The sequence below is a fragment of the Gavia stellata genome, chromosome 2, assembly GCF_030936135.1.
Source record: "Gavia stellata isolate bGavSte3 chromosome 2, bGavSte3.hap2, whole genome shotgun sequence".
NCBI classification, from domain to species: Eukaryota; Metazoa; Chordata; class Aves; order Gaviiformes; family Gaviidae; genus Gavia; species Gavia stellata.
In genome coordinates this window covers 38,684,919-38,710,054 of record NC_082595.1, presented here as the reverse complement: position 1 = coordinate 38,710,054, position 25,136 = coordinate 38,684,919, and the positions used below count along the sequence as shown (strand labels likewise).

Sequence of the window (25,136 nt, the reverse complement as noted above, 5' to 3'; positions counted from 1 at the left end):
ACTGTACACCCTTCAGGGCTGTAAAGTCCTTCCACAGCAAGGACTCCTGAGTTTAAACAGGAAAATTTGGTAATGTTGTACAACATTTTTATACCAGCTGTTGCCAAGACCTTTTGAAAGGTCTAACATCTGTGACCTTCACACTCATTCATAACCCACATCTCCTTCCAAAATTGTCCGGATTCAATTTTCTTTTCTACTTCACCCTATTTTCTTTCCGGTAGATGCGTGTTTTTATGTATTTTCTTTTCCATTCATAGTCCTAATGATTTTGAAAATTCCTATTCTCATCATCTCTACAAAAAAATTTTTAGCACTCCTTTCTTTTTGTGTACCTTAATCTCCCCAGTTCTATGTTTCAACTAGTTTTCTTTCACATACCCTCTCTTCTCTGCCTTCTCACAAAATTTCACTTCCTTCTAAGCTGTTTGCCCTTTCAGTTATCTTACTTGTCTTCATGCCTTACCTCTCTCTATAATGTAAACAATTTTTGTATTATGTCAAACTATTAGTTCAATCCCATTTTTCTAAAATAAACATTGAGCAGTTACAAGCTAGCTCAACTCCCCCAAGAAAGTACCATCTTTCTTTTTCTCATCCTGATTCTCAAAAGACGATGCAGAAATACCAGTGGCAGGATGACTCCAAAGGGTACTCTGAGTTTGCTTTGCACAGGAGACTCAGGCAAGAGCCCAGAACCGCAGTGTCATACTTGCTGTGTGACTCAGAGAAGTCCCAAGACCAGAGGCCAGGACAAGACCTCCTGATACATCACTTCTGAGGCTGCTAAACTTTGGGCATGGTAGTCATGCAACTTGTTGCTGAATTAAACCATAATTGTGATGTAATATGAAATGTATTTTAAATACCTAGCAAATATAGAACAGAAAATTGGAGATACAAACATGAACCTTGGAAATAAAGTAGTTTAGACAGCTGAGCCCACTCAGTAGACATCTGTCCTTCCCTGCTGACGAAATCTGTGTGCTTTTCAGAGTGGACTGTCACTGAATTATTAGATTGCTTAAGAATAGGGACAAATGTCAACACAGGTCTGGGCAGAATATCCAATGTGCATATCAAATGCATTGTTATCTCCTATCTAAATCCCCACATCCCCAATATATATACACATACTATTATTGCTAATAATTGTAGTTTGTTTTGTCCTACTAGCTTTTCATGATTAAAATGTACAGCAATACCAACTACCTATAACCAGCTATACAGATCTGTATCCTTTCCCCTCACACACTGAGTGGCCTGAACTCCTCTAACTGGAATTCACACAGCAAGATATTCTCTCTGAGAGGGACGAATATTTTCAAAGTTCTATCTAGCAGCAGTAAACACTTACAAGAAATGGAATAGAACTCTCTAAAATATAATAAAATACCTAAGTTTATGTCAAAGGTCAGGATTTTCGCTCACATCATTTCACATTGGTTTGTATCAGCTTGTATCAGGAAAAGTACGCAATCATCAAGAGGTCCAATATTTATTTTCCTATCCTTTCTCAAAGTATTATTAGTGGGCATACCACTTCAACTTACCCGCTGCACCCCTTTTTTCATTAATTTTATTTATTTGCAATAATGATACCTACTATTGGCAATTCTTCCTACCTTTTGTTGGTTGACAATCTGTCAAGGATGTAGCTGGTCTCTTGTTAAACATGAATGTTAGACTTAAGCTGACCCTCCCTTCCCCAAATACTGTAGAGAAACAATTTGTCTCAAAGGCCAAACTCACAGCACAGTGCTTTCTGCAGTCTTCGGATTTTGATGGCTGTACGGTAGGCAGAGAAGCGTACATTGTTCAAGTCAGCTGAAACAACAGAACAGAAATATGAGCAGCCCTAAAAAGCGAGTCCGTAAGTTTCCTTTCCATATAAATTTTCACATTTTGGAAGAAGTTTGATATCCCTTCTCTTCTCTGCAATGAATTAATACGATATATCAGAACAAATAAAACAAACTAAGAAGCTGGCACCTCAGTCCAATCCACCTGCAGGGAAAGCCTCCTGACTCTCACAGTCCAGGACCTTCAGAGATTGGCACACCAAAAATCCTGACATCATCTTGGCACACGTAATACATATACATGTAACAGAGTTTTACATAAATATTATGCAGTGTTAGGTAGTTTCCAGACAAGTGCTCAAATACAGTATGTTTCTGAAATAATTTACAATTCCATCAGACAACATACAGGAAACAGAGGGCAGCAAAAGTCACGGTAACAGAGGAAAAAATAGCTTTTTAAGCTATAATTTCTATGCCATGACTTTGTAAGCAGTGCTTTGAAAGGGACAGTCAGCTAGCCATGAGCTCTATTTAAGAAACTGATGGGTATAGTAACATTTTTCCTCGCTTAACAGTATTTTACCCTTTCGCTCCTTAGAAAGGGAGACTTCACAGTAAATGTAAACGTTAGCAGGGCATGTTGAACTAGTTGTACCATAATATGGTCTAGCCTTTACTGATAGTGTAGCCGCTCTGATTTATTACAAAAATTTGGTCCCTGAAGACCAACCTCCTGCTTTAAACATGCAGACGGCCTGCATCATTGAACAATCGCTCATGGATTTAAAAAAAATAAACATGATGCTGCATTAAAGCATAGAGTCAGAGCATATTGTTCAGAATTAAAATTACTGAAAGACAATAAACATGACGTGATCAAGGCAGTAGGTTTCTTGCAAAGTGTGTCTCACTGCAAAGTGGGAAATGCTCTGTTACACACAGTTCATGGCAACTCAGACGTCAGCAGACAAATGCAGGCTTTTACTCATGGAATGAACATCACATAATGGTTTATTTTAAGACATGCACTCACCTAAGGACTGGAAGAGATCAGTCATTTTAGGATGATCCCAACAGGTTGTCTGTGTCTCATGACTACAAAGGAATGAGGTAATCAAAGTTTCAGGCAACACACACAATGCAAAGGACAAAACCCCAAAGATATTCTAATTTTCTGTGTTTATGTGGCAAGAAATCCCTCAGCTCTAACTAGAATACATGATCTGTGCCACTCAGCTCCTTGATTTTTTAATCACAAAGTAAGTTTGACAATAGCCCACCCATATTTAACACTAGTTACTTTTGATTGTAAGTGTGACTGTATCAGCTGAACTCTGATCCTGAAGCTAAGAGGCACACTAATAAGGTAAAAATGCAAAACTTCCTGCTACTGTAGCACAATAAAAGTATTTGTAAAAACACTTTAAAAATAAAAAGCATTGAGGTTTTATTTCAGACTTCACTGCATATCTGAACACATGTATCAGAACACATACAACAATTTTAAACTTTACCTGTAACCCATTTAACGGAAAGCCTGATCACTCTTCACACACCCAATCAATAGGTATCTTAATTTAGGGGGTGTGCTATACACTACCACTCACAGAAGAGAGATTCAATAGACAGCATCGCTTAACCCACCGTTTAGCATTGCTGTTCCAATTCACCAAGGTTTCAGGTATACAGCCATAGGGGTCAAAATGTGTATTATATCAGGTCTACTGAAATATCCAATTCGCTTCTACAAGCCACATTTTACTTGTATCTCTGAATATTAATTGCTGGAATGATTGCACATTCTTGCCTCGCAAAGTATTTACATTTGAATTAGATTTGTAAGAATATTAGAGAAATTGTGTTAAAAAGATCATAGCTCTCCCTTTAAAAGTTAGTAATGAAAATGAAATGGTGTAGGTTAGCAATCTAACAATAATGAGCAGAAAATACCACTTATTTCACCTTTTTTTCTATTTAAAATTTTTTAATGCGTACACTTTTTTTTCCCTACATACAGATGTACTTGTTTGTAAATAATGACTTTAAATGGCACTTTGCCCTTAAATGTAGCAAACTGTAGCTTTGGTTGGTATATATAAATGGCTGTACCTCAGTGGGTGCTCAAAAATTTATCATGATTTATTTTTATTTTTTTTTTAATTGAGAAACCCATCAAGAATGAACCCTTTTATACTAAGTGATGGAAAAATAAATGGGATAGAAGGTCCCTGCTCAAAAAGAGCTACAGAGACAGGACAGGTACCACAAAGGGGAGATAGGCTCCAAAGTAAGTGCTGAGGGCCCTTCTTCACATTATCCTTTGAGATACACTAGTGGAAAGTGCATGCATTGGGTCTCTGCATAGGGGATATGATCCCCACTTTATCAGTGTGACCTTTCCAGCTTTGAGTCTGGTCTAGGTCTCCACAGTCAGCTTCTCTCTGTCATTAGACTTAAGTCTCTCTGCCACGGGTCTCATTTGTATATCTGGCACCATCTCAACTTTGTGAGGTGTTTTTCATGGAAGAAAAAAAAATATGTATTTCCTATTAATATAGTAGGTAAAAATCCTCTTTTCCCTCTTTGTGATTATTCCCTAGGAGATGACTGAAAGGAAAGAAAAGCCCCTGCACATGATTACATTTAAACAAGAGGGATTTATACAGCATGCAATCAAACACCCATCTTCTTTTAGACCTTGATTGACTCTGAAATACTACAGTAAACCCTCCCCAATTCAGAAGAACACTAAAGTACATCTTTACATTTGAACACATTTTCCTGAACTGAAACTTTTATTTGGTTTCAGTTTGATAATAGTATCACATGAATTACGTTCATGTTTCAAATTCTGAACGAGGTGGTCAAGGCTCTGATATGCTGAACTCCAAAGCTAAGGCATACCAATATCTAAATCACTGTTTTTGCAGTTTCTAGAAAGACACTTAAAACAGCACTATGTATATCGTTCTCCAGAAAAGTAATTTCAAAAACAAGTAGCTTGACAATTATTTCCCAGGAAGGGGCACACCAATAAATCATCACTGAAGCCAACAACAACAAAAAAAGGATGTATCTGGGTTTGGTGCTATGCCAAGGTAAAGGCAATTGATAGTCCAGCATTCTCAAAAACCCTGGTATAAAAAAACCCTACAGCATATTAGAAAGAAGAACATCGTATACAGCTTCAGTAAACAGGAACAGAAAATATAATATAATGACTTGTACTGATCAACTTACTAAATAACCTCAAAACCTTTGTTCAAGGAACGTGTGGACGAGGCATTGTGAGACATGGTTTAATGGGCATGGTGGTGTTGGTTGATGGTTGGACTTGATGATCTTACAGGTCTTTTCCAACCTTAGTGATTCTGTGAAAACTGGTCCTGAAGCTGCCCAATGTCTGCACTATCATGTTAAGTGGGATGCCTTCATTATCATGTTGAACATTTAGAATTGATTTCTGTTGACAAAACCCATTGCAACCGCCACAGAAATGGATCCAATGTGTGATCAGTTTAATAAAGCTTGTTTTAAGGAAATTGCTTCACCTCAACTTCTCTGACCAAGAGAAAAAAAAAAAACCCAAAACCCAAACCACAAACAAACAACAACAAAAAAACCCCAAAACAAACAAACAAACAAGGCCAAGTGAAAAGGATTTCTTAGGAGTTTCTAAGAAAAGTCTCTTAACTAAAACCACTTCAAACTTCTATGTCAAAAGTAAAGGTAGGTGGCAGTACTGTGATAGAAACTTTAAATATATATAAAAAATACATTTCATTCTATTTTAAATGCCAAAATATTAGTGCCAACACTGCATGTAAACAACATGCAATTTAGCTGAGTAAAATCCTGTTTACGGCCTTAGAAGAAACTATTATGTTAAAATTAGCCATGATGGTAAAAGCTTTGCTGAATCGTAGCCTTTGTTTTGAAGTTCCCCATCTTCTGGCATTAAAAATATGTTTCCATGAAGAAATCCATTTCCTACTTGTGAGGTGCTGCAAGGATCTCACCTGGGAAGCACTACAGAAGTGCAAAGGTTTATTAGCAGCAAATGTCTCTCTACACAAACAACAATGGATTAGTAGCAGAAGCTGATTTGAAATTCTTCTTGTCTTGCAGCAAATTGTTAAGTTTTGCTAGATCCAAAGAGACCTTTTATCTTTTTTTATTAAAAAAAGAAAAAAAAAATACAAATACTTGGATACATCCTTGCTTCCCAACCCACTCTGGAAATATACTGATAGACTCCAGTACACATCTGTAATGCTTAATTAGGATGTGGGTAGATCTATTTGCGATTCCAGCTTCTAAGTAATTTATAAACCCATATGCAATGAATAAGAGCTGATATTACCTATCAAGCTTTTTCCTTAAATCAGGTTTCCAAGATTTAAAAACAAACAGTTTCATTATTGAAATTGTATGCTTTAAGTACATAGTTTCAGCAGCAGTTTTATCTGAAAGACTAAAACCTACTTTAATCATGACAACGTACCATGCAAAAATGATGGGTTTTTTCTATTTTATGTGTGCTTAACATGAAGCAGAAAAGTGAAGGAGATACCCAAAATCTCTGTATCCTGCACTATCAACTTATTTCTCCGTTTAATGTAGTAAATACCTCAACAGCTAAATTTTCTCTTTACAGAAAAACACAGAACATGAAACATATACCTAATAAAATTATGACCAGAAAATATTTTTGTTTCTATTTTCATTTGAAAGAGAAATGCATTTGTGCAAGACTCTGTATAGACTAATGGGTTTTTAAAACTTATCACTCAGTTCTTGTCCATAATTACCCAAAAGTCAGTACTGCCTGACAGCTCCTAGATGTCTACACAAGGTGAATGTGATTATGCCAGCCTCATCCCAAAACACCTAGCAAGAAACCATCCATAACAGCTAAGCAATCCTGTACACAGATCCAGCAGAGAAGAGGAATGGGCTTAGAGTGAGTGAATCACCAACTCAACAGTCCATTCAGGTCAAAGGAGGCAGCAACTCCACTGCTGCAGGCAGTGCCACTACCGCCACTGAATATATTCCATGGACAGGATTCATTCTAGAGTCAAAGACACGAAAGCCAAACTACACTGGACAGAGCTGAGGAAAAAAAAATGTGACCGTAAATTTAAAAAGAGCTACAAAAAACTGGGGGAAAGGGGAGGAATCAGTCTCAACAGCAACATTTCTTAATGTAAAGTTTTGTTTGATAACAATTTCATAATATGCAGGGACTATTATGAGGCCACAAATTTATTTTCACAGAAAGAAAAAATGGGTGTACAGATAACCTTCCCATGCTACAAATAAAACTGTCAGAGAAAGGAGTCATTTTATTAGGCGCGCCAAACAGGACGCATGCAAGACAAAGTGCTTTCTAGTGATTTGATTTGTAAAGCAGCTCTTTGAAAGAACATCCATCTTTCTCTGCTGTAGCTACAGTAGCTTTTGTGTTATCGATGCAAGACTAACGCAAGCAGATCAAGCACTGAGAAATGGGCTCAGAAACTTTACAGTATTGGATGGTCTGTAACAGATGAGACAGACTTGATGAAATTGGGGGAGATCTTTCTGGCCAGGATATCATAGCTCCTTTTTATGCAAGTTCATGACATAGCAACCTATCCCAAAATATGCACTGCAGCAGTTACAATTGCCTGTCAGTTATTGCCCAGGGAGTAAAAGCAGACTTCGATGTTCCCCTGCTTCTCTGATACCTTGCTCAGTAAACACAAATAACATACAAGACATCAGACCTACAAGAACAAGGAAATCGATAAACAAAAGATTATACAATTTCTTTGCATTTATTTTACATGTATATGTGAAAGATGTCATCCTTAGAGCAAAGGACCAGAAATTGCTAAATTGCTAATTACTAGAGTTGCCAAAACAAGGTAAGCAACTAAAGCAGTATCCAATTCACTCACAGAAGTGCTGCAGTCATCTTCTGAAGATTTCCAGGCAAAATGATTTTACTACATCATGAATAGAGCTCCAACTTGATTCCTCTGGAGGCCATAACTTCTGGTAAGTCTCAGAAGGCAATTAGGTAGAATTGGATGGATTGTTTTCACCACAGAGACAACAGGAAGGCTTCAGAAAATTCAGCCCTGCTAGCAACTATCTGCTAAGAATGTGAAGAAATGCCATTTTCTGTATTTTCTATGGAAAACAATCTGTAACCCCCAAAGACTGAAAACTAAGCCTGCAGAGAAACTAACGGAAATCTAAATTTGGAATGATGCTGAAGTGAGACAGAAAAAAATGAATTTTACATGCTACCTTGTGAAAATACACGGTAAGTTTATAATTTTTAGTCACCTCACTGAACTTCTGAAAAGACTCATTTAACCAAGAGCAGACAAATCTACAGAGTCTTCCCTCTCTGTTACAACTACTCTGTTTCAACTGAGGAGGCTCAGGGGAGACCTTATCGCTCTCTACAACTACCTGAAAGGAGGTTGCAGAGAGGTGGGTGCTGGTCTCTTCTCCCAAGTGACAAGTGACAGGAGAAGAAGAAATGGCTGCAAAGTTGCATCAGGGGAGGTTTAGACTGGATATTAGGAAAAACTTCTTCACGGAAAGGGTTGTTAAGCATTGGAACAGGCTGCCCAGGGAGGTGGTTGAGTCACCATCCCTGGATGTTTTTAAAAGACGTGTGGATGAGGTGCTTAGGGACATGGTTTAGCGGTGGACTTAGCAGGGTTAGGTTTATGGTTGGACTTGATGATCATAAAGGTCTTCTCCAACCTAAATGATTCTATGATTCTATAACTACCGTGGCAGTTCTGTCCCAGGTTGCAGTGACACTCACACCAAGGAGCACCTTCTCTCGCAAGTACTCTACTAGCTTCACGAAGATCTACTCGTAGAGTGAGGTGGTATTTACTTTGAGTGAACGTGAACAACAGTTGGGTTCATTATTCATCTTGCATGTAGACAGCACTGGATAAAAACAACTTTTCAAGGTCTACAGGAGCAAAAGTTACTACATTTCATTCTGAACAGTGGGTGGCATAAGAAGGTATTTCTGCTGTGACAAAAATAAGCTGGTCAACAGCTACACAAGTGCTATGTACATGTTACATCTTCCCACATGGATCAGTCAGGGAAGAATTAAAAGTGTTTGACTGACTGAGCCACAAGAGAATTCATTCAGTGTTATTTTTTTAGTTAGTATCAAAAGACTGAGTTATTCAGAGTAAGATCCTCCCAGGTCTCTTCTGCCAAAACTTACTGACACAGTATAAGCCACGCAGCAAAACATGCATCCATGAATAGATTAAATGACAAAACAGTGTAATTTTAAAAGTCTAAATGCATTTGTGTAAATTTCACTAACTAAAAATAAATATTATAACCATAAAATATTCAAAATTTAAAACCCTACATATTAATGAAGTGCTTTAAAGCTTAAACGACAAACATTTATCCTTACAACCTGTTTCTTATCCATTATGTTTGCTGGCAGCTTTCTAATTATAATTGGCAAAGATAATCCTTGTTAAAACCACTTCCTGGTTGTAAATAAAGAGCTGAGAAACAGTTAGCAGGTCATTTAATTTATGATCTCTAGAAATAAGAGAACAGTCCTGTTGAAATGAATGGAGTAAGTTGTACATCTCCAGGTGTTTCAAGCCGCCCATGGAGTTGTGAAAAAATATTCAATTCGTTCTTTTTTAGCTTTTTATCTACAAGAAAGAAAACTAGAGACAGCTTTGTGGGTTTTTTGTCATTTCCTAGCATGGACAAGGCTTATGTCTGCGTTGATAATCACTGGCAAACACCACAAGAACAGACGCTGAAACAGCGCTCTGGCATTATGTTAAGTAGCTTTCTGATCCCATAGTCATTTGCACAAAACATTAACTGGAATTAGGATCTTTGCTGATCACTAATGAATCAACAGCGCTCAGAACTCTGACTTTGCTGCCCTTGCCAAATTTCAAATGGCATAACATCATCCCCACTTCATAAATATGTCATGGTGCTTTATCTAGATAACGTACATGTTCTTTTTTTTAAGCCCATTAGAAAATACTGTTTTGTGTTGAAAAAGACTTGGCATAATGCATTGCAAGGGTAATGTGTATTAGAGGTTGGGGGAGCAATTTATATACAGATATTTTGAAATCCCTCCAGAGAAAATGTGCTACCACATTTCTTTAATAGAAAACAAAGACCAGCACAGGACCTGGTAATTGAAGAAAGTCTCAAAAACTGAATCCTGTATTATCTCTTTCTGCAAATTATATTTTATTTTCCCTTCTAAGGAAAATACTTCTTAATACTTCTAAGAATGGGGTTACAGATATAGCTAGAATAAGGAAAAAGTTCAATTTCCCAGTTCCATTAGTTCTCCCCCTCTTCCCCATGCAGCCATAAAGCAAACATTAGGAATGACTTCCTGAAGAGTCTTGAAAAAAATGGAGAAGCAGAAAGCATTTTATTCCTGTCCTTCATGAAGTTGAACATGATAGAGGAAGTGATAAAATGGGAATTTTAAGATGTTGGCGATGCCAGCCTCTTTGCAGGATTACAGCAAAGTAACCAGGTGACTATAGAGTTTGATATTGACTAATTTAATGATTACACCAAGAAATTGCTCTCCCTATGTAATGCCCTGCATGACATTAAACTCACTGTGACCCTTTCTGTATTACTCTTTTGTTTCTTCTGCACAGTACAAACATCTAATAATTTATAGCACTGAAAGGTACACAGCTGAAGAACACTTAAATTACAGTTAAAAGAACAACAATGAGAAATGCCAGTGTAATTATGTTTTCTGCACGTTCCTTTCAGTTCATCACGTATTCCTCAAAGATGTTGAATGATCATACAGTATCTCCTATATTCTTCTGTTTCTCTTTAGAATATTTTTCTTGAAGTGCTATGTAATATAGGCTTTTTAAATTTTCTGTTATGGAGGCCAAGTATGTCTTATTTGTGTGATTCAAATACTTATAAATGAAGAACAGCAGAAAACTCTACTTATTAAATCTCAAACCTTTGCAAACCAACCTATGAAATATGTATTCAATGGTAAGTTTGCCAAACCTTTTGTCCAAACTTCACTACTTCTATTACCAAAAGTGCATTAGTAAATACTGTGCCTGCTGTGCTGTATCCGCCTCCATACTGCTCATTAGTCCCATTCTCTTTCATAAAGTATGAAAGACTAATCTTTTTTCTTTTTTAACAGCATCAAGATTTTACAGATTCAGGTTTTCATTGACCGAATTCTACTGTGACAGAGGAGACTCAGACTACAAAAATACAAAAACTTCTATCAATCTGCATTAAGAAAAAAAAATCAAGCAGGAGGCAAAATGGACTAAATAAAATCACGTCTACAGAGGCAAAGTCATTTGGCAAATTTGGTTTACATAGTAAGACAATTCAAGAGAAGACAGACAGGCTAAGTCATGTGTGTAGGTTCAGTTCAACCAAATATCTGCCATAGCCCGGGGCGCACACACCGTGATAAACCTGGGCTCAGTGAATTATAAATCCTTCTTCCGGCCAATCAGAATAGTCACTCCTTTCCAAATTGCCCCAAACCCAGACTGCCTCTGTCTGAACTTATGGGGCACAGGAGTTTGTACACTGGCTTTTTAATCTTTCACATGCTTCCACTACAAGCCCAGAAAGGGCGGACATGCCAACCATTACTAAATAGGGTGGGGAGAACAAACTGCACTCCAAAGCCACCATGGTGTGCTGGAATACTAAGGACCTCTTTCTCTGAGACACTTCTCTCTATGCATGTAAGTGCAAGTTACCTCTGGCATCCGGAAACAAACAGAATAAATGCTGCTCATCTGAAAATATAGACGTCTTGCATAATTTTGACATTTTCCTTACAGATTCATTGCTACCTAAAGTGCTCCCTCCTGCCTTCTCAGCTCCAGTTCCCTAATTATTTTTTTTAAACTCCATTCTCCGTGTGCAATAAACCTACGAAGACTGCAGTTGTTTGATTTTTTTTAAATACACATCTTAACAGAGGTACAACTACATCATCATCTACAGCTATGTCACTTCTGAATATTTTACATTTCTCATTCAAGGACACTCACAAAAAGCAATTGAAATGAAGTAAAGGTATGAATTTATGGTTGTCCAAGAAGAGTGTATGTTCTTATTCAGAATTAAAGTAGCCTGATATCAATTAACATTTATTTCCCTTTCAAAATAAGTTTTAAAAAATTCTCATTTTTCAGCCACCAATCATTGAATCATACTTCTATTCTCCTTCTTCTGCTGTTTTTCTTCCTTACCCCATAAAATAAACAGCTGGTACCTTAAACTTTCTCTCTGAACATACAAGTCTTGCTGTAGAAACAGTAAATACAACTGCTCTCAAATGATAAGGTTCTTGAGACTCACCATAACTGTTCCTTCTACTCATGCTGTGTACAAAGGTACCTCGTTCAAAGAGGTTAGTACAATTACACAAAAAAGTAAGAAAATTAACTTAATCTTCACCTCTTTCCCAGAACTTCTTTCTATATAAACAACCACCATTAAATCCTGTTGACTGTTCTCTTGAACTGTATTACAAAAGCTCATTTAATCACTCCATTCAAATAAGTTTTTGTGTCAGCATCGTTTTCCTCATTTCTCTAAACTATATCTCAAATTAGGGAATAGACAAAGATTTAAAAGAATATTTAAAGCTAAGAGTACTCTCCAGCCTGATCATACCAAAGGAATTAGCTCTTTTCTGCTTTATTTTCCACAGCTCTGTGTTTTATACAGCTGCTGCTGCCAACATTGAAGTTTAGATCAGTAAGCGATAAGAAATGAAGGAAACTGCCAAAGTCAGTCTGCTTGTCAGACTGTGGAGCTACTGAAATTCAGTATTCCTCCTCAAACTTTTTAAAATAAAGAAATCCTACCAGTTACATGTAACATTATTCTTCTCTTTCAAGACACATGAATCAAGACATTGCTTCAGCAGCATGTATCATGTTGAAAGTAGGGAAGGATTACTGGAAAAGTCATCTTTGAGATGCAGTAGTTAATTCTGTTGTCTTCATTAAAGCCATCCTCAAAATACACCAGTGGTCTCTGCTTCTTATAAAGACCTCGAACCTCAGAGAACTTGCCCTACACTTCTGCACCTTTGTCAAACTTCCTGTACAAGACCATTAAAACAATTTCTGAGAGATGGTGGGGATTGTTTCTCAGCCCTGACTGGCTTCATTCCCCAATCTAGCTCCAGGGCAGCCAACACACTACTATCAGGACAAGCCCACAGTATCAGTGGATACTTTGCCACCAAGTTGTGTTCTTGCAGGATTGTACCTAGTGCACATGCTGGAAAGACTTACCTTCTTCTGAACTAGTCATGATAAAAAATATTTCTCAAAAACTGAACTCTGGTTGAGGTGGGGAAGGGGAGATGCCCAGAAACTCAAAAGAATGTATTATGAAGTATGAAAAAGGATACGCATATGAAATATCCAAGTTAAAAATCTTTCCTTTGCTCAGCACACATCAGATGCTTTAATCTTAGTCTGTTCCATCTGTTGTGGTGGTAGGACCATCCATCCTATCTCTATCCTCCAACTCTGAATGTACCCGGGAGCCCCACAGACCCCTTCGCAGGCCAGCTTGCACCTGGTAAACACTCCCAACTTCAGTTACCAGCTCTGATCAGGTACAGCAGGAACGTGAATTGCCATCTTTCAATGCCTACTAAGGACATAGCCAAAAGAAAAAAAAAAAGACTGTTTCAGGGTAGTTTTCCTCTTGGTCTCTGTAGTTTGATACTTCAGTGTTTTCTTTGAATTACTGCTGTAGGTGTGATCATTCTAATTGCACTACTGTCCGAGTCTGGGCAGTCGGCGTGCCTCCACATTCAACCTCTGTCCTCTCCTCTTCCACTCGGGGCTGAGGGAGGAACCTCTCCTCCAGTGTGTCACAGCTTTCTGTTGCCTCCTGCAAAACTTTTCAGCAGAGGCACAAATGCTTTTATAGAGAATTAAAGGATTTCACAGTAGGTTTTTCCTTTTTCTATTTACCTACCCAGACCCTTTAAAAAAATTAACCTTCATATCACAGTTTAAAAACAACTGTCTCACCTCAAGAATGATGACACCAGGTTTGATCGACATAGATTTACCATTACCTGCTTTTCAAAGCCCTCAAGCACTCAAATTGTTTTAAACACAAAATGTGGCGCTCAGATTTATGACAGAGCAATATGCAATAGTACAAAGTCCTCACTGATGTTCTTTTAGAATGAATTATCTGTAGGTCCAGTTCATAGTCATCCTACAGACTTAAAAAACTACATTTTTTCCAAACTCAAACCGATAACATTTTAACACAGATTTCCTTCAGTCTAAAATGAACTACTCTGGATCTGGCTTACTATACACTGTACCTTCTTAAAATTTCCTTTACCTCTCTGGCAAAAAGCTATCCTTCTCTCAAAGCTGCAATCTTTGACCTTTAAAGTATTGGCAAACAATACATAAATACACGCTGATGGAATAAGAAAACCCCAGTTAAGGATCGCTCCAAGTAGAACACATCAAAATCTCCACACCTCCATAACTAAGTATTTATTATTTTCGAAATAAATATCTCAACCATTCCTCTTGGTAACCAAGTTTTTTTGCACATTTTTGTCAATATTTACATTAATTTTACATTTACATTAATATCAAGGACTATAAACACTTCCATAAAGTAAAGAAAACGACAGAAGGACAATCAACACATGTCTATTTCCAAAGGAATTTTGCACAAATTGATGAATGGGCTCTATAGATATTAGTCACCCCTGTTCTGCTACAGGTTATAAACTTTGCATTTTTAGATACATTATGTATTCAGCTTTTTTCCCTTTACAGTTTATACTCTGGATGAGCCATACCCATAAGAACAAGCCTAGCTTGAATACTGATACTGTATTACACTGGAGCATCTCTGCTGTTTCCTACCTATTTGAGTGAGGCTTTTAGTTAGGGTTTGTCATTGATTTCTTTTTACATATTTTGAAATTATACAGTATGCAAAGCAATAAACATGAAAATATATAGTATATGCAGCATAACACTATGTAGAGAAACTCTTGATAACATTTCTAGTTACTACTTAGTACCTATGTTTTTCTGACAGGTTATGGTGATAAGACCCTCTGTTATGCTTAAGGAAAAAAGAATCAAGACAAACTTACTTGATATAATAGGGCACTTTGTTATGTGAAACAGATCTCTGCCATGGAAACTGTACTGAGGCTGAGGAAATAAAGAGAAGGTAATTATTAGAAAGCACCTGTGAAATAAAAAAATGCAACTATCTTTATTTTATTTATTTATTTTACAATTAAAACAGTTAAATTAAATGGGAATGATTAAAATTTCCCAGACAACTTTCAGTAATTAGAAAATCAGCTGGACGAAACAACGGCAATCTATCAAGATGATTCTAGGCATCTATTTGATGCCAAGCTAGAAATAAAACAAATGTGGTGATTTTACTTCAGAGAAGGATAATAAATTCTGTGCAAGCAAGCCATCCATCCAGGGAAAATGGAGACACTGGTTTTCCTACCTCCACAGAATTATTATCAGTTTAAGCTTTGAAAATAAATGCTTCCACTATTGTAATTAATGCTCTGCAACAGAACAAAAAGGAGAAATATCATCCTTATTTTTATTAGTTACAACCCTTAGCTCCTATTTGCAACTCAAATTAATACTGATTAACACTGTATGACCAACAAAGAAGGCATTAAAACCTGTCTTTGCACTCCTTGATGAACAGCGGTAATCTTCGCAGAATTTACGCAAGTCTGATACATCAACAGATATCATCCATAACATCAAGAAGCCTTCTGCACATTGAGTTGCAAAAGGCATGAAGTCATACATGACACTACAACTCTGCTTATCTAAAGATCCCAGGAGATAGAAGGGGAAAAAGTGTTCAGGCCAACAGGACTGCTGATGCACAACTTAAAAGTAGCTATTTACTGAAGAACCTTAGGTACGTGTATGTCCTACCAGAAATTACCAGACTAGTGCCTGGTTAATTAGGGTTTTATCACAGAAGAAATTCACTTCACTAGATTCACTGTAGAAGCAGAGATTGAAAGAACAGGTAGGAATAACTGATCATCACAATGGGATGAATTTTTACTGTACACATATGACAACACTTCCAAGACAGAGTGCCTACTCTTTGGTGCTAACACCCCTGTTTAAAAACCTGGTAAAATGAGGCACAGCTTTGATCCACGTTGGACCTCAAGTAATTAAACTCTCAATTAATGTAATTTTCTGCAAGCATGGCCCACTTTAGAACTCATTCCTCTTTGGAAAAAAACCCATTGGAAAGTAACTCTCTCCTCTTCCCCTAAGACTCCTCAGGCTGCAGCAAAGACTTACAAGCTATGTAAGCCCCATAGGCTGGTGCTGCTGCAGAGAGAGGCAGGTCTCGCCCTGCTCCCAGATGGCTGTTCCCTGAGCAGTTTAATGGCTGTGACCTCTCCCCGGACCACACAAAATTTCATGGCTTATAATTGAAGAAACATTCATGTACTGAAAGACAGATTAATTGGGAAGAATATTTGTGAAACTACAGGAACCAAGTAAGCCACATTATTTACTGGAAAAAATAGAGAAAATTCCATATCACTATTTAAAGAAGAAAATAACATTTGCAATAAAGAGGTAGGTAGTTACCTGGTAAAGAAAAAACAGTAAAGGCTAAATGATGAAATAGAGGTAGTTAACTAAAAAATAATCCTTAAGCATTCATAACTCTGAAAAAAGAAAAAAAAAATGAACCAGATAGGTGAAGGTGGCCATCAGCTTTAGAGTTTCATTCTTTAGTGTTGCAATTTGGCACCTATAGCAGCTCCGGTACTACTACACTAATTATGTCAGCTAACTAAGGAGAAAAATCTGGCCACAGTTTACTTAGGTACAATTTATGTGCTATGACAGACTATAGATATTCTGCACTGACACAGATATGGACTAAACAACATAATAAATTAAATTGTCAATTATTACAAACCAAGTCATACTCTCTTTAGTTGGGAACAACCTTTCTAAAAACATTGCCAGTTCTCTGGTGCACAAAACTCTGCAAAATGAAATTCCCATTCTTTTTTTAAAATCAGTTTCTCGATGAAAACTGAACAGAGTAGTTACTGATTCTGGCACTCACTAGCAGGCCTGCAGGTTATTAGTAAGGCTGGACACCACTCAAGAGATGCTTTGAGCAGGCCACTTGAAGACCTAGGCTATTTGTTAGGGAACATGTGGAGTCAGCGCTCCCTGGATATTCATGGATTCTTCTAAGAAAGCATACAAGAAACACAACAGAGAGGAGTGGATCTTGGGCCTTGGAAAATAAATGAATTATAGAAAAAACAAGTTATTGTTTCTAAAGGCAGGAGACAGCAAAACAATCTTTTTGCAAAGAATAACTGATTGTCTTCATCCATATTAGGGATGTGTAAAATTTACTGATCAGTAACTAACTCGCAAGGAGCATACTTTCCATCTCAAAAGCACTGAAAAAAAGAGCAATCAAATTCTGCCTAACACTGATGGGAGGGGAAAAATAGCTCAGCAAAGAGAGGGATCATAGATTGTAGTGGCCTACTAATACTGCTTTACCTCAGCCTCTTACTGGAGGACATTTTAGGAAGGGCCAATGTCATATTGTTCGCTAGTCTTCAAAAATATTCTGAAGCACTTTCTTAGCAATGGTCTGGGTGAATCCGTGTAATTGGTGTTCCAAGAACACCAACTGCAGTATTAAAAGCTGCACTGTGTCTTTTGAGTAGAGAAACGTTACTAGCCACTGCAGAGGTGAAATCACTGGATTAAGGGGGCTGGAATCAGGGTGCTAGATAATCTCATCTAGGCTCCCTTTGAAAGGTTGGGCCACATGATCTTTTGAGGTCCCTTCCAACCTGGACTATTCTATGATTCTATGAATCTGTTGAACAGGTAGAAACAGGTGTTTTGCTAGCACAAATTACTGATTAAATGACAACTGGGAGCTAGTCAACTGAAAATGGTGTGATGGCAAGCTATGGTCTCTTGTTAGTATTTGGAGGAAGAGTAGCAAGTAGGTGAGGTAAATTTAAAATAGTTGCTGTCAAACGAGCACAGATAAAAACCTCCTCTCTAATTCAAAAGTGCAACTTTGGAGATAAAGATTTGCATGAGACATACATATCATAATCTCAGTTTTAGGAGTTTGAGGTTACTTTATTCAGACTACCACTCTACTTGTTCCTCACAGTTAGAAATCATTTATGGCTGCTAAAAAGGTTTGAAAAATTTGATTTAGAATATGCACTATTTCAACCTGTCAGGATAAAACCTTCATTTTTCCAGATTTAATGACTTTTTATTACTTTCCTTTTGAAGTTACTGTCCCTGACTTTCATTTAACAGACTTTATATAAAGTGTTAGGTATTAAGTTCTGTAACTCTGTCTAGTTCAAGCTCTTAAAACAGATTTGTTTTTTTTTTTAGAAGTTTTTTCTGTAGTTTATGTGGGGAAGGAGGTTGTTTGTTTTTAACAAATAATTTAAATGGATAATTGCATATTATTTAGTTTTGCAGGACTGGGGTACCTGGCTATAGCTCTTTGCGGTATCTACCAACACGCATTCTGGAAACTTTCCCTTCTTGACTTTTGTATGTAATGTAAACTGAATGCCCCTTAAGCCTGGAGAAAATGCCCTAAGCAAGGCTGAGGCATGCTGATAAGGTAATGCATACTCTCTTTGGACATAAGTCTATGAATATTTATCCAGCAACAAAGCCAGTTCACCACTTAGTCTTATGAATGCAATTGTTTGCTGTGGCAATTATTTGCTGTGGCATGCTGTAAGCCAAATCAAGGAAATGTTCCAGGTCAAGGCAAACAAAACCAACCAACCTTGCCTGGCAGGCTTCCTTGTTTTACATGTGGACTCTTTCACTGATTTTTGTTTTACGTGTGGACTCTTTCACCAATTTTTTTCTTTTTTTTTTTTTCCTTCCCAGATCAGTCATCTGAACATTTGCATTGGTCCAGGTGAGGAGAAGTGAACAGCCTTAACAGTGACACAGGGGTGAAGTCAGGAACTTCTCAAACCAGTTAGTGTAGGAGAAACTGCATCTTCTCTATGTTGCTTCCTAGTCTGTTTTAATTACACAGGCTAGACTGACTACTCTCCCAAACAGTTAATCTGGTGTTTTTCAACAGTGCTGAAGATACCACTCTATATTCTTTTTAGCAATTTATTATGTAGGTGTACTGTCCAGGTCAAGGTTACAAGTTTGAGAGTGGAAGGGCTACAGAACCACTATGGCAACACTATGCAATACTTCTAATGAGTTTAAAAAAAAAAAACAAAACAAAACCCATACTTTTAAAGTTGTTTGTTTGTTCTGCCAATTTAAAAAAAGGACAAAGTGGCTCCAGGAATCGTTATTTTGCATAACAGCTGTAATACTTTAAATACACTGCATCTTGTTTACCATGATGTTTACTGAAAAACTAATTTAAAATAAGAACATGGTTGTCACATAACTCAAGAAGAAATCAAGATTTATTCATTGTTTTAAATTATATTAGCTATTTAGCTATACAGTGACATACAGCACTTGAGACTCTCTGGGGCAGAGCTGCTCATTTTTATGTTCACTTCTCAACTCCTGCAATAATTTTATCTTTATTATTGGAGCCCTCAGTTAAAAACTGGAGAGCTGACTGGGTTAACAGTTTGTATCACGAGCTCTGATGATGGCAGATAGGCTAGAACATCAGAAAATCAACATGGATCTTGATATCACAACCCATCGATTTGTAATGAATAAGTCAAATGAGAACAAGGGAGCAAAAGCATCTGCTTTTGCCCTCTTAGTATATCTGAGGTTGTAGGCTTACACCTCTAAAATTTTCACTAAATAGAAAAAGATGTAAGGATGGGTCTCAAGAGGAAGTGATGCAGGTTTGCTTTCCCCACTCCTTTATTTGAAGTTCCAGGAACACACGACATGAACCCTTTAAAAAAAAAAAAATCCATGCAGCTCTTCCTTTGTGTCATCCCAACAAGTGTGGAAGCGAAAGGAAACTGAGGAAAGAGATAGCAGGGGATGAGAAGATGTGGTTATGCACACAAAGATTCTGGAACAGCCACAGGTCAGACCTTGCAGGAAACAGAGGAACAACCATAACTCAGCAAGATATTACAGTGATCCCCAAGGGAAGCATGCCAGTGAGAATGTCAGTGGAGTTATGAAGATGAAACACCCCTACCAAAATGGGGAGGTAGATAACAACATGGAAGAGGAACTTCCTGTTCCTCAAGCTATAGGGAAACCTGGAGTAAAGAGCAGTCAGTATTTGAGAAAGCCATCATATCTCACATACATCTATTAATTCAAAGAACTTACTGGAAAGAAAGTGCTGTGATGCAGGCCCAAAATCTCGGTGTGCCTCCTGTAACTGTTTAAGGCGATCCTCTACAGACACCTGCACATAAACACATATTCACAAAATTTACATTACATTTACTTTGTAACACCAGAGCCATGATAATAAAAACACTTGTTTACATTCATTTTTAGTTAAATAAATTTAAGTTGTCTGTGTGTCATAGCATTTATTTGACATCCAGCTATTCAAGGCTACTTTTTTTCTTTCATTTGCTTGATAAAAGTCATGTCCATATCTTGCAGTGTTCTCGTGTGAGTACTGCAGAACAATAACAAACAGTAGTTTCATAGTGACTACAGCCGACTGCTGAAGTTTCTGACCTCCTCCCAACACTTCCATTGTCCAAATTTCCATAGTCAGCAGGTCTCAGTTTGATTGCACTGATCTCACAGCTGCCTTTCCAGCACAGAACCATTTTGGAAGATACCACTTCACTGGCTGACATGACTCCCCCTTGGTTTATTAACTGAAACTGCACACAGCAGCAGTTTGGTTGCTCAGTTAACTCAATTTGAGAGGACAAAAAACCCCGAAAACACCCAAAACAAAACCCACTACCAACTTACATTAGGAAAGGGAAGAACTGATATGAAACATTAATAGTTTTGCCTCTCAGGAGCAACTGATTCAAAACTACTAGCCCAGAGCTGATGTCCAGGTTTTGAAAAACCCTTAGCTAGAGAGGCAACAGATCCTCCGTCCTTCCTCCAATTCTTTCAGAAACTTAATATCACCCTTAGAAAGCAGGTAAAGAAATAAAAAGCATCTGACTCACAATAAGTATTTCCTACCAAAAAAAAGAGTGAGAAAGTGAAAAAATTGATAAATGAACTTTAACTGATGTAAGAAACTTTATTAAACCATTCAATGTGAAACTGTGCATGAGTTTGAACTGTAACCAGGCACATTGATTTACCTTTCTCAGACCACTTAAGTACAATAATCGTAACTAAACAATATGAATCTCTCTCACTGCATAGCCTTGCCTCTTCTGTTGTATAATGCTAAATGTGTTACTGCTCACATCTTGTTGTAACTCTACTAATACTTGAGTCACTTTAAGTGAAATTCCCTGCAGAAACTGAACATTCAAAATCAAAATAAAACAGCTTTCACAGGAGCTAGAAACACAACAAAAATATGTACACCAGTTTTCAGTAACAATGATTTATGCAGTAAAAATACTGCTATAAGACATACAAAAAAGCATGCACCAATAGTTCCCACTAGTCTCCAGAGATTAATGCAGTGTCCTGAGTGAGTAAACTGCTGAAACAGCTTGAAAAGAAAAGCTTTTAGTCAAGCCACAGAAGGAAGGACAGCTCCCTTTGCTGCTTTGGTACCAGTAAAGTAACACCTTAAAGATAGAAATAAAGAACAAATGGTAATTATGCATCTTTTAAGAGAACAGAAGAGAGTGAGAAGCATCCCTCCCCCCCACCAACTGTACACATTCAGAAGGATACCTGTAAAAGTTTCCACCGCATATTAAGATCATCCAGTTGACGGGACATCTTTAATGATGGATAAAGGTCAAGTGGAGACAGCTGACTGGACAAATCATTCACTGTTTTAACTTTCAAGTTGATGGGAGCAATTTCTTCTCTAAAAGCCTAGAAGAGTAAGAAGCATACACTTACGCTTAACGGACATCTGAGCAGCACAAAAGCCACCGCAAACTCAACCCAGTGATGACTTGCCCAACGTGGCAGCTTATGCTAAACAACTGTACACAACTCTCAGTTCTCCAGCAAAGAAAGTTCACTCACTTCAGTATTGTTATTAATGCCTTCATATCCATCTTTAGAGAAAAACAGTATGAAATTTACCCAAATGCCCAGATCCAAATTGCGCCCCTAAAACAATTTAAATAAGGTTTTTAGTGGTGCCATATGGCTTTACAGCTTTTCTTTCAAAAAAGAAATACGCAATGCTCTATCAGAAGCTTTAACAGTATACAGCCTGTCAAAGTGCTCTTAAGAAAAAAATGTGTTCAGTAACTACAGTTTTACAGTATTAAGCAGCTGACAAAAATTCAATTTAAAAACTATTATTGAATTAGCAAAGCATGAAGGAAAATATCTTCTAAGGAAAGAGTACAATGCTTTACCTGATTAGAACTGTAGAGTAAAACTATTACAATGATTAAAAAGAAGAAAAAGGTTTACTGAATCAAACGGAACTAAATACAGTATTAAGACAAAATTGATGCAAGTTTTAGTTACAGTTGAAGAGATACATCAAATATCTTTCTTGCTGTGAGCAGTTAATTGTTCAATCCTATAAACAGCTTGATTAAACATCATGAAACAAGCCAAAAACAACTGGAAAAAAGATTTTCTTTGGACAACTCAATTATTTACCTCCCTTCAAAAACTGTCTCATCAGGCCCTGGAACAGAAGGTACTAACTGACAAGAAAGAAGCATTTGGCTTCTGGACAGGCAGCAGGCCCCTACTACTTCAGCAGATGTTTTAGTTTTTCCACAGCAGTGAAAATCTAAAAGGCTTTGCTTTACTCTTCTTTACAGAAAAAGCCATCAAGATATGACAAATCGCTTCTTAACATGAGAACAAAGAGCTATTCAGCATATTAGTGCTTGTTTTAGTATCTACGTTAAAACGTAAGAGGAGGAGAAGGAGATGCATTACTCTTCTGAAATCAACAGCAGTCTGGATATAAATCAGCTTTGACTGCCTTTGTTTTAAAGATTTTGGTTCCATTAAACCTGAAAGTAACAACAAAATTTGGAGGATGTGCATGCTTACATTGATATATGTGAAATAATGCAGTCCTGTGTTAATTTCATATGAGTCCACAGGCCATGTATACATAGAGAGAGTATTTGCAAAAAACTGGTTGCTGCCCATGGCCCTTCGTTCTTCTAACACCATCATCCCATGCTGAAGACATGAGCAGTCAGGTGCATGACCCCAGGGTCCTCTAATTTTTTGCTGTATTCATTATTGAGCTTAAAAACTGAAAAGTTGTGTTTGTGAAACAGGAGCTTGGTGATAAGTGCTAAATTTGCCTGAAACAGCTATTTCTTCTACCTACATGTGCACACCCACATGTTCTCCTGGAATCCCTGATATTCAGGCACTTCCCCAAGCACTGTGCTGTTTCCAGTCAGCTTTCCTGGACAATGTTAGTTATCAGAAGGTATTCCTCCTTTGGGGAGCTCTGCATTACCACGTCCCTAGCCAACTCATGCAGCTAAGCAGGGGACAACTACTACCCATCAAGAGCAGCCATGCCTTGGGGTGCTGAGCCTGGTGGGTGGCCTGGAACCCTGGCTGCAAAAACTGGTATGCCCATGACAACATTACACAGTAGTATGTGTTCACTCTGAAATAATCCTGAAAAGAAGCCAGGCTAAAGTAAAAGCAGATACAAATTTTCACTCAAACAAGCTAAAATAGACAATAGCTGTTTGAAATTTGTGAAAGCTAAGGAACAGAAATTAAAACTATGTATATGCCTCTGTATGACTGAAAAAGCTCTAAATGTTATTCTAAGAAGAAAGCTATACATGATGGCCAAACAGATCTGACAGCTTACCACTACAAAAAGAAGGGGAGCCTACTGTCAACTGCCGGGATGGTAAGTGACTCAGCTCACTCACACTCCAGTGGCTAGGCAAAGCTCCAAACACATCCGTGGCCTAACCATGGATTAGACAGTATTTCCAGGGGGAAAATATTTAAATCCTAGAACACAATTTTTTTCATTTTATGAATGTTACATTCTGTACACATCTGTAGCTTGCTGATCACATGTGCTTATGCAACCACAGCTGACACAGCCAATTTGGCACGGTACTGGACTTTGAGACCTCAGATCTAGTCTTTAAAGAGCACTTTAAACTGTACATGAGAATTTAAGAATACAGTGTATACATATCTAACATGACTAGGGGTAGAAGAACAGAGGGGTCTGACTCTCACACAGGCTAAATATTTCCCAGTTCCACACTTACTGTAGTTTTCTCAATGTGATCTGGTAATGAATCTATGAGCAGGTCTCCCACAGGTTTCCAGCCATTCCTCACATTTTCAGCCTCCTTCAAGTCAGCATCGAGGTCATCCATGGCACACTGCAAGTCTTTCAGTTTTTCTAATGCTTTGTCCACTTGCTTCTGCCAGATACTGGCACTGGCATTTAGGTTCTCCCATTTCTCTTTTACCTCTGATGACTGCTTACGCATAGCTTTGGCAATCCTCATGGCTTTCTCCTCAGGGGTCAACTCTGCAGAGGTAAAGAAAAGTTACACTGTTTATTTTTATTCTTATTCCTGTCTAGTTAAACAGACAGTGCTCCTGAGGTACACGCTCAAGACAGTCAGTAAGTCCAGAGTCAACTGCTAATTAATTTCAGTGGGTACAAGGTAGAAGAAAGTTCACCTTGCCGTAAGGAAAATAAACCTTAATCACTCCTGATGAGAAAATAAAGCTTGATCAGAAGACAGGAAACTATTCCTGACTTCCATGTATTGTGATATCTGCAAAGCAAAGGCAGCTTACTACTGATTTGTTATTTTTGGAGGCAGAGGGGGAGGAAATAAAAGATCATTCTTCCCTACTGGAAACTGCAATAGGGAATCTGGGGACCATTTCACATAGAAAGAACAAGAACAGTGCTTTGTTCCTGGATCACTTACCACCACCTTTCACCCTACCCCCCAGGATGTCTCTTCTCTTCCTATTCGCTAGCAAAAACCAAGGTGTACTGAGTACCACGTGGTGAGCAGTTCTGCAGCTGTACATCCATTTTTCTGTGTTAACATCAAAGTCCTAAAAGGCTGTTTTAAACAGTTTTGCAAATCTAAAAATGTTCAAT

The 25,136-nt window shown here is 37.7% G+C and overlaps 1 protein-coding gene across 1 annotated transcript in view; it reads right to left on the bottom strand.

Moving 5' to 3' along the window:
* UTRN (utrophin) overlaps positions 1-25,136 on the bottom strand; it is a 359,477-nt gene that overhangs the window by 66,342 nt on the left and 267,999 nt on the right. The window contains exons 55-60 of the mRNA XM_059833258.1: positions 24,277-24,545; positions 21,764-21,910; positions 20,255-20,333; positions 15,019-15,079; positions 2,839-2,900; positions 1,753-1,827 (exon numbers count right to left, since the gene is read on the bottom strand). Coding sequence (XP_059689241.1) covers positions 1,753-1,827; positions 2,839-2,900; positions 15,019-15,079; positions 20,255-20,333; positions 21,764-21,910; positions 24,277-24,545 — 693 coding nt within the window. The remainder of the gene's footprint in view (positions 1-1,752; positions 1,828-2,838; positions 2,901-15,018; positions 15,080-20,254; positions 20,334-21,763; positions 21,911-24,276; positions 24,546-25,136) is intronic.